The 15518-nt window shown below is 40.2% G+C and overlaps 1 protein-coding gene across 28 annotated transcripts in view; it reads right to left on the bottom strand.

Annotated features, from left to right (window-relative positions):
- DOCK9 (dedicator of cytokinesis 9) overlaps nucleotides 1-15518 on the bottom strand; it is a 379834-nt gene that overhangs the window by 40034 nt on the left and 324282 nt on the right. For 16 of the 28 annotated variants that reach the window (XR_003434660.1, XR_003434661.1, XM_027115927.1 and 13 more), the window contains 4 exons: nucleotides 15044-15110; nucleotides 13619-13666; nucleotides 10881-11017; nucleotides 3085-3200 (listed from right to left, as the gene is read on the bottom strand). Coding sequence is in view for 24 of the 28 variants with exons in the window: in XM_027115927.1 (XP_026971728.1) it covers nucleotides 3085-3200; nucleotides 10881-11017; nucleotides 13619-13666; nucleotides 15044-15110 (368 nt within the window). In the remaining 4 variants the exon portion in view is untranslated. Of the gene's footprint in view, nucleotides 1-3084; nucleotides 3201-7713; nucleotides 7880-10292; nucleotides 10337-10880; nucleotides 11018-13618; nucleotides 13667-15043; nucleotides 15111-15518 lie in introns of those variants that run through there. The other 12 variants (XM_027115923.1, XM_027115917.1, XM_027115925.1 and 9 more) reach the window with 6 other exon arrangements.

Raw genomic sequence — 15518 nt, 5'->3', positions numbered from 1 at the left:
CAGGCTCATGGTTGTGTAAACTGGACCCCAGGCTCCCTAGCTGACCCCCATCATCCACGTGCTCCCCACCCTGGTCGTTCACAGCGATCCTTCTCATCGTGTACTTGCTGGTTCTCACCATGCACCTCAAATCAAGAGAAGGCACTACAGAGAATTACTTAAAATACATTTTCAGATTAAATTTATAAGTACATTAAAAATATCATCAACTATTTAAAGGCCAGATTTGGTTTAGGACTGTATTAATAGACATTTTAAAATAGCCAGAGAAGAACCAAGTTTTTCTGCATGTAATCACCTTGGTGTACAAAACACGCCTCTCGTGTATTAAACGATATCTGTGAAAGTGCCCACACAGTACCAGCGTCTGGTAAGCGCTTGGTAATTTTCTCTTTTCTGTGTGAGAGATCATTCAGCTACCTTGATATTCACCCAGCTTAGCTCCTTCCCCCATTTCCTGACCTATCTCAGCCTCAATCTCCTTATCTGTAAAATGGGGGATAAGAAGATCTACTGGGCCAGGCTGTTGTGAGGACTGACGCTGAAGACACAGAAGGCACTCAATAAATGGCAGGAAGCTAATATAACAATAAATTGGGGTTCAGGGCTTAAATCTTTTCAAACATTTCCTCTCATTAAGAACGTGATTTCTTGATTGCCTTTGGCAACTTATTAGATGTGGTCAATTAAGAGGCTCACTAACGATGAGGCAACATTTGTGGAAGAAGATTTTTCTGCAAACAATTATGTCAGTTAACTCAATGTAATAATTTAATTTTCCCGATATGCTCCAATTGATGCCTCAGCTGAGTAAATACTTGCAAAGGAAGATCCAAGTGCTGCTGTGCCAGTGGCTCTTGGACCTGTGAACCTAGGCCAGGTAAGCCTACAGCTTGGCATGACATCCTTTAATGCCATAATATTTGCCCATCTTCCCATTTTTTAATGGGTCTGTGTGTGTGTATGCGCTGAGCTTTAAACATCAAAGATTTCTGCACACAGGCATATAGACTCTGATAGAGATCACCTCAGCTCTAAAACACAATCTTCCCTGTGCGTCTCAGGAATCAGACCCTTTACCATAGGATCAGGAAGGCGTGAGCCTAGGGAAAGCGCTTATTGCTAAACTAGAGTCAACATTTGAGCTCCTACTGTGTGTCAGACACAGGACAGATGTTTTTGGATACTTCATATCAATTCATTATACAGTAGGAATAATTGCCACGTTCTAAGTAAGGAAATCAGGGCTTAGAGATGTCAAGCAGACCCACCCAAAGCTTAACATCTGGCTAATGGTGGAGCTGGGGTCTGCAGCCCATGGTGTTTCTGTACACATGGCTGCTCCCAAGTGTCCTGGAGCCTGGTCTGTAGCAGCAGAGTGCTCGTCCATTCTAAGGGTCATCTCACTTTAAGCTACAACAGCCCTGGGAGGCAGATCCTATTTTTTCAATCTTACAAATGAGAAATCTTAGGTCTGGAGACATGAAGTGATTTTCCCAAAGACATTCACCCAACAAATTTACAATCAGCCTTCAATCAGAGACCATCAGATGTTGTCTCTCTCTTGAGTCAGAACCTATTTGGTGGCCAGACACTGGAGATCCGGGAACCTCGACAAATGCTCTTCTTTAATATGAAGCAAGCAATTTAAAGGAGGTTGAGTATGAACTGCAGGCTGTGCAGTAAGGAAACTGCCACTATTCTCACAGTGCTGCCAGACCACACCTGTGCCACGTGGTGCCCTCACCTGCCCGTGGCGCCAGAACACACCTGCTGTGCAGCCCCGGGGTTTCCTGCTCATTTATATGCTGAGGCCCAGGGAGAGAGTGGAAGCAAGTGTCCCAACTACTGGTTTGAACTTACGGGTGCACAGTTAGCACTGATATAGTCCAGGGCAAATGCTCACATTACAAATTTCACTGACTATTTACTTAAAAATCTCCAAAAGAAAACAGAAAGAGGTTCAAAACATGGTTCTAGCAGAGCAGTGGTTCTCAGGCCATACTGTCTGTGCACATATCACTCCCAGAGTTTGATTCAGTCAGCCAGGGCCCGAGAACCTGCATTTCTAACAAGCTTCAGGGCCTGCATCTGCTGCCAGCCTGGGGACCATGACTGAAGGTCACTAGAGTAAGGTTCCACGTAAGATGACACTGCTGTCCCCATACTCATCCTAAGGGTCTGTATGCCCTCAGCTCTCGACTGGGTTCCTAGTTATGACATTTCCTGGGGACGTGAGTAGCATGGCTGCTACGAACAAAGGTAAATTATAATGAAGCAACATGATATCAGGTAACTATTTTTACTCTAATAAAGAAATGTGCTTCATGAGAAGAGGAGATGAGTAAAGCACAGATTGACTTTGGGTATGTTTCCCAAATACCCTTGCAAGTAAACATACTGATTCCATATTCAGAGCATATTAACACTAATTCAGCTTCTCTGGAAATGGAAGTAGTTATTGAGTGAGAACGGGAAGGGTTAGGTTCCTAAAAACAAGAAGGTGGCTGAAGAGACCATCTTTACCTACGTAAATGTTACTTGCTAAAACCTAAAAATAAGACCAAGATCACTTTTTATTCTCTATACTTGAAATGTTTCTATCATTTAATTTAGTAACAGATCCAAAAAAAATTGAAAAGGTGAATGTTTTTATGTATTGCTCCTCTATGTATAAACATCTAATTTTAATTGCTACCACATGTGGATATGTTTAAAGACAGTAGAGGCAGAAATGCCCAATTAGGTTCCTGTATTTATCATTCTCGAGGGCTCAGCAAAGCCACCTTCCCCGTAAACGCTTTCATCTGGCCAAGCGTTAACCGCCTCCTGGGACTGTGTCCACCTTTTGCAAGCAGGTGGCACACCCTGACCAGTTAAGCTGTATTATATTTCAGGGAATTCAAGTCATTAACAGTGGAACGGTTTCATTAAGGGAATTTAAGGATTAATGGTTTCCTTACAGGGGCAAAAACAGTTGCTGCAGTAAAAATACAACATAAGAAGTTCTTGCTGATTCAGTTAAATAAACAGAATGAATTTAAAAGGTGAGGCTCTGACCATGAACAGCTGTTCAATACAAACCTTAAATGCCAGTGTAAATAGAGAGAGGGTGTCCAGAGCTGTCAGGCACACCTCAGTAGCAATATTGGCTTCAAGTAACGACTGGTGGAGAACATCTGCGTCCGAGTGGCCATAGCCTGCATGAATCATAATACAAGGTTACTGCCGGCGGCTGAAGAAGAAAGGCTGGCTGACGGTATAGTCACAGTCAACTTTTGATTATTTCCAGAAGGCTTCCTTCAGGGCCTTATCTCCCTGTTTGCCTTTTTTTTTTGGTGGTGGGGTGGGTAAAAGGAGGTATTAAAAATGTTTCCATTCAATTATGACTTTTTCAGCTCTGGGAGGGGAGTAATAGCAGCGAACATTTATTGTGCACTTGCTATGTGCCAGCCATAATTCTATGAACTTCACATGTATCACCTTATTTAATCCCTCAATAGCCCTATGAAGTGTGTACATTATTAAACCCTTTTTGCAGATAAGGAAATGGAGGCCCACAAAGGCTAAACAACTTGTCTTAAGTCACACAGTTGGTAAACAGGGGAGCTAGGACTGGTACATGGACCAGAGTCACTCAATTGCGCCACCTGACTGAGCTGTTAAGATGGTGTGGTAGTGAAGGAGGCTGAGATCTCTGAAGCTCCCCACACAGACAGAGGCTGCAGCACAGCACAGGGAAAGAAAATGAGCTGAGGGGCAGACTGCTGGTCAGTGAATCAAGCTCGTCCCCTTACTAGCTGTGTGACCCTGGGCAAGTTACTTGACCTCTTTATACCTCAGTTTCCTCATCTGTAGAATGGGGATAATAACAGTATCTACCTCAAAGGGTTGCGGTGAGCATTAAATTCATTAATTGCTGTGAAGCTCTTGGAATAGTGCCTGGCACACAGTGAACGCTATGTAAGTCTCAAGTCAATAAAGTAAGGATCTGTTTTATCAGTTGGAATCATGAATGATAACCAAGAGTTGACTGCACTGCTAACAGTATTCTACTTGCTTTAATAAAAAAGCACAAAAGCCACTATGACTGAAAGAAATGTTTAAGAAAAGGAGAGGACTTGAGAATCATAATTTAAATACAAACTGCTATCTTCTGTATGTGGCTGTAGAATCAATTTAGTGTTGCTATAAATGTAGCTTGACATACAATTTGAGATTAAATTATGAAATGGCGTGCATTAGCAGAAATACATACAAGGGACGCAAAGGTGTTTCAGCACTGATCTAGATTACAAAGAAAGATGGCAATATAATAAAACGTCAGGTAATGTCTTTCTCCAAGGAGCAAAACAAATCAACACTTACTATGTAGGTAATTTTCTTAATACTCCAGAGAGGAGGACATTTTGTACATAGATCAGGAAAATGAAGTACAGAAAGCCTAGAGAATTTTCTTGAGGCCAGTAATGGGATAAAACCAGAAACTACACTCCCAATTCCTTATCCAGGTCACTGTACCATAATCTCTATTATTAAGATAAAATAAAGTAACTAGCATGATGTTATTCTGACTTTAATAAATGTCAGAGATAGAGAATGATTTTTGAAAGACTACAAAAACCTTTTCTAAAGCTACCGAGTTGCTTTTTAAAGTATGATTAAAAAAAAAACAAAACTATTATGTGCTTTCATCCAACTTTGCTTTGCTTTTATAATGGTGGTTTTGAGTGGCCTGCATTATTTTCACAGTGTGACAGAGTCATCGTGTCCCTAGTAAGGCTATGGAACACATTTGGCACTGTGCTAGTTCTGTTTCTTTATATTCCTGGTTTGCATTTAGGGTTTTTTTTGGTAAGAAATCTAGCAGAAAGGAAGACAGACATTTTTTGGTACTAATATTCACTGAACTGCCTTTGTAAGCCAAGGTATTTCCTCATTTGGTAAGGTTTGTTTGGTGAGATAGCCAACAAAAGAGGAAAACAAACTAATGATTATCGTTACAGTGATCACAAACTAGGGCAAGAGAGGACCAAAAAAAAAAAAAAAAAAACCGAAACAAAAAACAAAAACAAAACAAACAAAAAAACCACCACCTTTTATCAGACCAACCAAAATTATCACACAGGTCAAAAAGACCCTATACTGAGGACTGCCATTTATCCCAAATGAAGTTTTATAATCTGGGTTAAACTGTAACAAGGCACTTGCTTTGGTGATTAACTGTATTCTCTGCACAGAACTATCCTTTTCTCTTTCTAGATAACCTATTGGATAAGTGTATCCAAGTGTGATTATTATAGATGAGATGGTCTACACACTGAAGAACTCCAACAGAGTTTACTTATACCTGGCTGAATGTCTAGAACAATTCAAGAATTGCAATTTGTCAATGTGCTACTTTTTAAACATATATAATCAATGGGCCATGCTAATTAATGACAAAATTTCTCTAAGCTACATTACACTATCTAATCTCCTTTAGAGTAAGAGTCAATTCATACAGAAATCTGTCTGCTTGTGTCCGAATCATATAAGAATAAAAGAAACAGTCCTTTTAGCCACAATTGGTTATAATTTGCTTTTCCTTAAACGTTTCGTCTCAAAAATCAGCAGGTTCCTGAACCAGTGTTACTTAAACATCCCTAAAAATAAGTGGAAGCATGGGACGTTGTGTGAGTGACAGAGACTGACTGATACCCCTGTGGGGACAGTCTGTCTCAAGACCTGGAACAAAGCTGTGCATGAGGGAAGACTCTAATCAATGGTCACCTTGTTACTGGCTAACACAGGAGAATGAAACTGAGCCGGCAAACCCAAGAAGCGGTCTTAAGAGACACAGTAATTTCTCAGAGCATCAGTCAGCAACTTTTTAAAGCTGACTAAGCAGATTCTGACCAAGGCCAGTAAGAAGTACTGTTAACCCTACTGACTTCCACTAGGGGGTAGTGGTGCCTTGGGGCACAGGCACTGACGTGGTCACTGAGGCAGGTCAGGGAGGGAAGGACTTCCCTGATGCGCAATGTCCAGCAGGCACCTCAGGGGGTGCTTTAGAGACCTTAGGATCCACTGCTCACAATTACACAATTTTCATTCTGCTGTTACTCAGGTAAGTGATTTATTCTCAAATCCCCAAACCTTTCAAATACTCAAAGGACGAGGATGAGATTTTTTTCCCCCTAATGTCATCTGCTATGGTTAGACTTACCTAACTTTACTCCGTTTTATGAAGTCCTGCTTCCTGAAAAGCTCGGTTTAGTAATGCTGAGGACATCTGTAAACTACCCTTCTGTCCCCAGTGCCACATCAGAGGTGATGTGGTCAGAAAGGCAGAAGCCTGATCCACTGCCACTCGCCTTTTCCAAAAGTCAGAGGACATTTGGGCTAGAAGAGTAAGTCAGATACATATTCTCACAAGAGGCACTTCCTTCTTGAAAGCTGCCTTCACTCTTTATGAAACCGGAATTCTTGTTTTTATTTTTAATTTTTTTCTCTGGCCCATAATATGAATCCAGAAAAACAATACATTTTATGAAAAAAATATAAATATTGAACAGCTAGGGATCTTCTTGCTAAAAGAAATCCCCAAATGTAGAAGACTGAGCCTCCTAGATATATTAACTCACGGTCTACAGCTTTTACTAACTGCACGTATTTATGCAAAGTATCAGATGGATCCACCACTACACAATCTATTATTGATCTCCATCTCATTTTTATTGCTAAAAAGTTTTTCCCCACAGATGGGCAAGAAGTGGAGAACGGAATAAGGAATGACATTCCAAGGCAAAACATCATGTGATTTGCTGTCTGCCCTCTGATTAACCACCAAAGAAACAAATAGGTTCCAAACGATTTGTGAAACTAGTCTATAATCTCAGAGTTTATACTTGAGGAAATGGTTATACTACCTGCTTTCTAGTCTCAGATTACCTTGCAAAAGTGATTGTCACTTAGACAATCAGATACTTAGCTGTATCTGAAAATGGTATGGGATACAGACCCCATACTGTGACAACACTTGGTTTAAGCATATCATACCTTTTAATTTAAAGTCCTCTTTAAGGATACTAAAAATATAAAGAATGACCAACTTTAAATGGGCATTGTGTCAGGTTTTCTCAACTCTGAAACCCTAGCAATTGTAAGAAGCACCAATCAATGACAGGCTACCATGTTAGATATAATATTCAGGATGTATCTGTAAGGTAAGATCTGCTAAATCTGTAAAATATATCCTGACTTCAGAAATGCTAGCAAACGGGCAAAAATCTATCTCCAAATCAAGAAAATGTGGCTTTACAGACATTTTATTTACTATCTTGAGTACAGACATTTAAAGCATCCAAGCCCATTTCACCTATTTTAAAAGATATATCACCCATGCTTAAGAACTTCTGAGAAATATTGATTTTACTTCAGAGACTATATGCCTCCCCTGCATTTTTTATATTGATTCAATATTATCTAAAATAAAGGAATTTAATTATCATCTATATTCAGTTTCTTACTTGAGATTCATAGATATCAAAGAATATCAGAATTAGATGGGGTCTGAACAAGCCATCTCATCTAACTCCTCATATGATGCTTAAATGACCTGGACAGTATCCCCAATGGGTCCTCATCAAGTCTCTGTTTTCACATCTCCAGCTGCCAGTACCTATACTAGCTAATAGGTAGTCCAGTTAGAAAATGCTTCCCCATATTCACCTGAGATCTAATTCTCTGCAACTTAATCCAGTGATCTTAAATTGTCTCTTATACTGAATTATATGAAATACAGGTTTTCTTCAAGGGTTTCTACCTCTCGGCTGGCTTCTCTCCCATCACACCAATGGGAAATATGGATTATCATGCAAGTGAATTTAACATATTCCTAGAACAATACATAACATTAAAGTAAACACAAACTGTTATTTTATATTTTTTTGCAAATGAATCACTTATTTGCAAACACGTTTCACTTAGTTTTCCCCTCATCACTCAGTTTATATAAAATATACAAAGTATACTCCGAGCGCCTATCACTCTCAATTTGTCCTCTGGCACAAGTCTTTTCTACTGATACACAATGAGTACATGTTGCAGTAAACAGGTCAATGCCTTAATGTTGTAAACATTTACTTTTTATAAGCCTGGGCAATGACCCAAACAACAAACTCCTACCCTTTGAGTGTTTTTAAAATAGTTAAGACCACTGGCCACAGTGAAATTTTCATTATTTCCTATAAAAATCCAAGAGTAAGGGTAAGTGCCCGCTAGCGTTACACGTGTGCTGCGTGTGGTGTCTTTTCCCGTGTCCTACTGTTAATAGGCGATGGAGACAGTGCGGCTTGGCCTGCATCGGCTTAAGTTCCTCGCAGTCCTCTGCTGCCCCCTGCTGGTCACGCTAAGATCTGACAAAGCCTTTCCTACTCAGAGAAAGGAAATGAAAAATGCAGGTGTATAGGGGACTCTTCCTATTTTCATTCTTTTCCAGAATAAATTCATTTTAGACTCTGGCATCCCAGCAAGTCTCTCACATATTGGATCTCTGTCATACTGGTTGGCCCAATAGAAGGTACTGTATTCGTTAAATAGGAATTTTCTTAAAGAGACATACGTGGCTACAAATTCCCCATACAGTATCTAGGTGAAGATGTAAAAACTCATGTATGTATGAGTTCACACACATACACATGTATACATACAGTATACACTCCCTTCTCTATGGCTTTTGGCCGAGTTGATGATTTGGAACTCAGAAAGCTAATGGTGGTAGAGGCTGAAGCCTCCCAAATACAGAATCACAATTAGAGATGTAAGTGAAGACTGAGTTCAGGGTGGAGATGCAAGGACTATGGGACATCAGAAGCTATTCGGGGAAAGCAGGAATTGTGGGCACACATTAAAAGGCTAAAATAATCAGCTACACAGTCTTGACTGGGAAGGCAAAAGGAGAAACTTTGATCGAGAATGGTGTCACTGAAAACGGACTAAAGAAAAACTTCGGGTTGAAACAGGAGAGGGGCAGGAAGGACAAGGTTCTCTGTGGGTAGCAGGAAGAGAGAATGGAAATCAACCATGTTAACAATAGGGTTTTTGGCAGTAGAACACAGCCAGCTGTCTCTCTCCTCCAATTCAAACCACCACCGTGAAATCCATTTGCAGAGGGAGGGGTTGCTGCATATCTTGGTGGATTAAGGTTATTTATTCATGTGTTGATCATTCAGTTTATTTTTGTTTGTTTTCTATGTTTCCTACATGATTATCTTTGGAGGCGGGGCCTTGGTCTGCTTATGATTTTTTTTTTTACAGTGCTTTAAAGTTTCAGCATTTATTTCAACTGATAGTGAGGTACTGATAGTCCCTGTATTATAAATTATGTGGGCAAAGGCAATGTAGCAAGTCTTGCAAAAAGTGGGAATTTGATTTCTCTTTGCTAAATAGGAAATGAAAACTAAAAATAATGAAACTCCTTGTTTTGTCTGTTTAAACCCTTTGTCTGCAGAGCTAAAATAGCCCTAACAGACAAGATGTTGAAAAGTCAAGTTCTGTAGCCTTAGACGTGTCACTAACGCACATTCCACAGCTAAGTATAGAACCCAGAACTAGCATTTGAAGCCTACCAATTCAGTGTGTGGCAGACTGACATAATATTGATTTAAATTAAGCCTTGAATTTTATAAAGAGAGACTGTACCCACTACATTTAACTTTCTTGGGGGTGGAAGAGTGGGAAGGTGCCATATTTTGATTCCTCAGCATTTTTACTTTGAACTATTCTCAGTTTAAGGTGTCAGGAATATATTGTCTATACTCTTAGCCTGTACTAAGAAAGAGGTATGGAAACCACAGTGAATGGAATGAATTCTTATGATTAGAAATGATGAGAAGATATTACTAACCATGAATTAAAGACATTGCTTGCAATGAGTACAAATAATTGTCTAGATAGAACAGTAACTAGCTATGTCATGCTTGGAGCAAAGATGGGACAATTTAGAGAACACACCACTGACAGAAATGATGACATTAGTTTATAAAGTGCTACATGGTTGATATCTTTTAGGTTTTCTGCTTCAAGAAACCCTTAAGAAGACTAAACACTTAGATTTCTAGAAACAGCACATGATGCTACGCCCCCTCTGGCAATTGATAAAATTAAATTAAAGATATGCTCCCATGTTTTGGCAAAGTCTCAACTGTGAAGTTAGGAAGCCCCAAAGTTAGGAAGGCGAGATGAACAAGAAGTCTCGGTTTGCAAGTGAAGCGGCCTCATAAGCAGACTTCAACCTGATTAAATCTTACCATTGTCTACAGAAATTCCAAGCACACTTGATATCTTTCTCACACTGAAAACACAGAAAAAGTCACTTTGTTATTGGCTTTTCCACACCCTCGCACATTGATTCACGGGCTTTACGGTTTCACAGCAGTTTAACGATTAACATACATTCAGGGCTAGAATGTCAGAATGTGGACGCTTGATCAATTACACGCATGGGGTCAGGAGGGTGAAAGGAACTTGCCCCAGATGTTCTTGGGAGTCACATGGGGAAAACTGATGATAAGTTGGCCACTGGCAACAAATCAAAATACTAAATTAAAAATATCAGAGAATGTCTGGCTATCAGGCCAGATTTTGTTTTAAAAACACCAAGCAGATGGCGTGGGGCAAAGGGTCTAGGCTTTCAGGTCTAGTGCTGTAGTTGACCGCGTCCCACATTATGTCATTCTCCTCCGAGGAAGGGAACTGCGCCACGAGCTCTTCATCCTACTGCTCTGAGCTGGAAGAAAAGTCGATTTGGTGATGTGGTGTGGTGTGGCCAGGGGCTCTCCCCTCTGAACTGTCACATGGGATGTCTGGCTGTTACGATGGTGTGTCATGGGACTTACTGTGGTTAAAAGTGAGAGAGTTATCCAGGCTGCCCAGCTGCTGCAATCTGGCATGCATCATTCCTGTTCTGTTACGGGAAACAGGCAATGTCTGAGATTTTCGATCATGAACTATGGGTCCCAACCCCTCCTGGTTCCTGCAACATGAGTGAAATGGGATAGAAGCAAAAGTTAGATTTGTTACACTGCAGCGAGATGGGGAGCATTAGTTAGTGAGGCCAGGACACAGCACGAAGGAGACTGGCCACGCACAGACTAAGCACAGAGGAGCCTGTTTGGGGCCACAGGAGCCAAAGACACACACAGGCAGCAGCACTTGGCAGAGTCCACAGCAAAGCATCTGAAGACGAAGGAGCAAAAACCAGGCCAAAGCAGAGACTTTTCGGCTTTGGAAAGTCATTTAGAGATGCTACTTTTTAAAAAGGTGAGCATCAGTCCAATGTGGTGCTAATGACCAGCATTTGGACAACAGCCAAAACACCACGAATCTTTTTGGATTATATATGTTATTAAACAGCAAAAAAAAATTTTTTTAGTTAAAATAATACATTGGAAGAAACAGAGAACAAACATGCAATGGGAAGGATTATATGAGGCGGTTTAACACCTTTATTCTTACCCAGGAAAGGAGGAGAAGAGCCACAACCTTTGTTAGACTTGTCAGCAGTCAAGTGAAGAAAATAGAAAAGTGATCTGGATTAGCAATCAAACAGCTAACTTCCTACTGTGTACCATCACCAGAGCAGATGAAAAATGAGACCAGCGCTGGAATGACACCTGTCCCCCGTCCCGTAGCCAACCGTCTCCCTCACTGTGTTATTGTGTGGAGTAGAACAGGACATGCATGGAATATCATCGGGCAACATGCTGCTGGGTGATTTCAAAGTGACACAATGAGAAGGCGCAGTGTTCACAGAACTGGACCACCACGGAGGGCAAACACTGACAACGTTTAAATCATCACTCAGGATCTCTTCCATGTGCAGCAGAGACCATGGCAATTTTCTATAAAACAGGGCACGTCTTTCCACTGTGCACATTATGAAGTAACACCATCCTCCACCCCGCCTATCTATGCCCATTTATTTTTAAGACAGTCCAAGGAAGCATACTTTTACATGCAAATATATACAGGGTGCTTAAGAAGTCAGAAGATTTTTCTTTAAAAAAATTAAATTTAGAGACATAGAAAAAATAAGTTAACTGCTTCACAAAATCCAATTCCAAAATAGTCTGTTGGGGCAGAAATCTTCAGCTTTTCACATTCACCGTGTTCAGCTCTGAGGCTTTTTATTCTATTTGCACAACATTTTCCAAATGCCATCTTGTGAGGTGGGTGACACCACGAGAGGGTGTGAAGCTCCCCCAGCACAGTGTCTTTCTGTTCCAAATATACTGTTTGCCCATCTTCATGGGACAAAGTCAAAAAGAATGAAGTTATTGTATAAGGACACATTGTATATATTTGCATTTAGTACCCAAAAAACTCAAATGCAAAAATTACTGTTACGATAAAAAATAAGAGTTAAGATTAGAGAACGTTAAGTGCCACCACATTTCAATTAAAAATAGAAAGTATTAATAGGAAGAAGGCATAATATAGTCTCTCTAAATTTGCTTTTTAAAATAAAACATACTTTTATTTGACATAAACAGAATTCTGAAACTTTCTCAAATATCTCAAGAAAAAAACAATGTTACCATAAAGAGCGAAATCTTGACACTCAAATAGAAAGTCTTAAAAATCTATTTCTTATTTCATTGTCGTAAAGCAGAATTATAGATAAGAGAAAAACCTCAATGACAACTAAATTTTAAAGTTTTTCTTAAAACATAAATATGTTTACTTATAATTAAATTTTAGCAACAATAACAATAGAAAAATAGGATGCTTAGACCAAGACCCCATGAATACATTATCACAGGATACACAGCAAGGGAAGAAAACAAATACAGGCACACTGAATGGCAACAGCGAAGGAGTAAGAACTCGCTAACGACAAGAGGCAGTCCGAGGACAGCCTCCAGAGAAGGAGCTGCGTGGCTGCCCATCAGCAGTGAGTGTCCAGCTCTCCTCAAACTCAGCGCGGAAGCGAGAGGATGGCTGGGACAGGGCAGTGAGGGTCTATGATACTCAACAGAGAGTTCTGGTCAGATAGCAACAGAGGGCACAGACAGCTTATTCAGAAAAAGAGGAGAAAAGGCTCAATTTTAGAGATGGTTTTTGTGGCAGTCCAAACAAATTTGAGATGGACTGAAAACATTCTTTCATTAAGGAGGAAAGTGGTCAGATGAGAAATTACTCTCTTTGTAAGTTGGGAGGTGGAATGGTAAAAAAAAGGACCTTTGAAAGCGAAAAAGGGAAAGAGAGATCATTGAGGAAGGAAAAAAAGAAAGAGAGGGAAGACACAGCCAGAGGAACTGGGAGAAGAGAAAGAGGAGACAGAAGGAACAGAGCACGAGGGAGGATTTGGAAGGAAGTGGAGAAGTGCAGCAACAGGCCACGGAGGAAAATCTTTCCAGGAGGTATGCCTGAGACAGAACAAGACAGAAGGAACGTAGGAACATAGGCGAAAGATGCCACCAGATTTCATGGCAGCAATCCAAAGACCTGCCACTGTCTTCATGGCGGTTTATGAGAATTACAACCGCCAATCCCCACAGACGACGGTTCCCACACTTCTGGATCCAAGCAACACAGAATGACACAACACTTCAAACTAAAACTCCCACAGTACCTGGCGATGTATCGCTTCCCCATGTACTGGAACTGGTGCAAGCAGACTCTGCGGAGAGAATGAAAGATTATTAGGGAGCGATAAAGTCATTGGAGATAAAATTATTTTTGACACATGGCTTTGTTTAAACCCATTTACAGTAACATGTTCAATAAGCTCTTACATCTACCACTAGCCCCTTACTTCTGGTTTTCAGAAATTCTCTGGAAGGTCCCTCTAAACCCAGAGAAAATGATCAAACGCAAGGGAGGCCGCATATTGTGCTGCTATCAGTGCCATGGTGGCTGGTTTGAGCAACACAGAAGAAAGGCCCAGGACCGGCAGGACTGACTGTTGACTCTGGGTGTGGATATTTACTCCACATCTGCCTTAGAAGGCATGGTGGAAACCACATGCACTGTTCCAAGTTGCTTATACCGTTCTCATTCAGCCTATGTAAGGAGCTTTCTTTTTTCATTCAAGTAAATGGACTGGTTCCTTACAGACATCAGGTATGTATTTTTTTGTTTTATTTTACTGTATTTTATTTACAACATTGATTTTTTTTAAAAAAATCATATATTTAATAAGAGTCAGTTAAAACAACGTCTAGTAAGTTCTTCTGAACTTACTAGAATCTTGTCTCACATGTGACAACTCCCACCTTTAACTCAGCAGAGGAAGTGACCATGAATTTGGGGACCAAGACCGTGATTCCAAAATGCACAAAGCTCTGAACACCATGGGTTTGCCCCGAATTCGTGCAAACACACTTGGCAGCAAATCATGACCCCAACTAACAGAGGTAAAGCTACCTGGTCATGATTTAACCTACTACTGTGAATAATCATAGTACACAGAAATAACTTCTTACTGCAGAAACAATCATGTGCTTGACTGTGGGGTGCTGCGGAATATACTCTCTATGTAAATTTTTCAAAAATCCAAAAAATTCTGGATTTGAAACCTCATCTGGCCCCACTAGTTTTGGATAAGGGATTGTAGATTCGTGTTTCTGGAAGTAAAAAGCTTAAAGGAAAACAGAAACTTAAACTAAAGTAATAAAATAATATAGACTGTATTTAAGATTTCACTTTTACATATTTTTTAATTGTAGCAATTTTTATGTCTCAGTTTCTGAGTATCACCCACCGAATTCAGCTAATAAATGTTGTGTTATTTTATTAAAATGGCTTATACGCCCAAGTAGTAACCTCTCATCTACAGTAATCACATATCTAATCATTTAAGGCTGTCGCTGTCCACTGGGTCATGAGCCCCTGAGAGTGGGTGTTGGGGTTAGGTCCAGGAGAAAGAGCTTAAGGATAAGTGTGGATGTGAATATATATTGCATTCCTGGTTCAACTGTCGGTGCACTGTATTCTTCACACCTCTTAACTAGCCAGGAAAAATCAAGAGTCAATGAGCAAAGACGAAACTACTCACTCCAATATTGTAAAAAAATCCATAAGTTCAGATGTTGAGGCCTTGTTCCAATATGTAAACAAAGCATCTGGAAAGTAAACATTTATTTGATTAGAATTATAATGCCTATTTCGTACATTATAAGATGGGAAGAGACCTCAGAGTGTAGGCCTCCAAACTTTCCTCGGCCCCCTTTTATGGTTGATCAAAGGATAAACCACAGTGACTAATCTATTATAATGGGTAACATGCACAACAGGCTTAGTCAGTATGAAGAAGCTATATCTGAACTTTAATTTCAGCATGCATCATCTAGCCCTGCATGGTACCTATTTAACTTATACATAATGTGCTCTTAAATGGACTAGAAAATTACCCACTACAGAATCCCTCCCCAGTAGAGAATCTGTTGAAAATTCTTACATGTACGTAAGTAACCCCTTCCCAATACACACACACACACACACACACACACACACACACACACACACACACA

The sequence above is a fragment of the Aethalodelphis obliquidens genome, unplaced genomic scaffold (assembly GCF_003676395.1).
Source record: "Aethalodelphis obliquidens isolate GAN/ISIS:26980383/991018 unplaced genomic scaffold, ASM367639v1 scaffold15, whole genome shotgun sequence".
Taxonomy (NCBI): Eukaryota; Metazoa; Chordata; class Mammalia; order Artiodactyla; family Delphinidae; genus Aethalodelphis; species Aethalodelphis obliquidens.
Note: the sequence above shows the minus strand (reverse complement) of the source record. Positions and strands in the feature narration are given on the sequence as shown.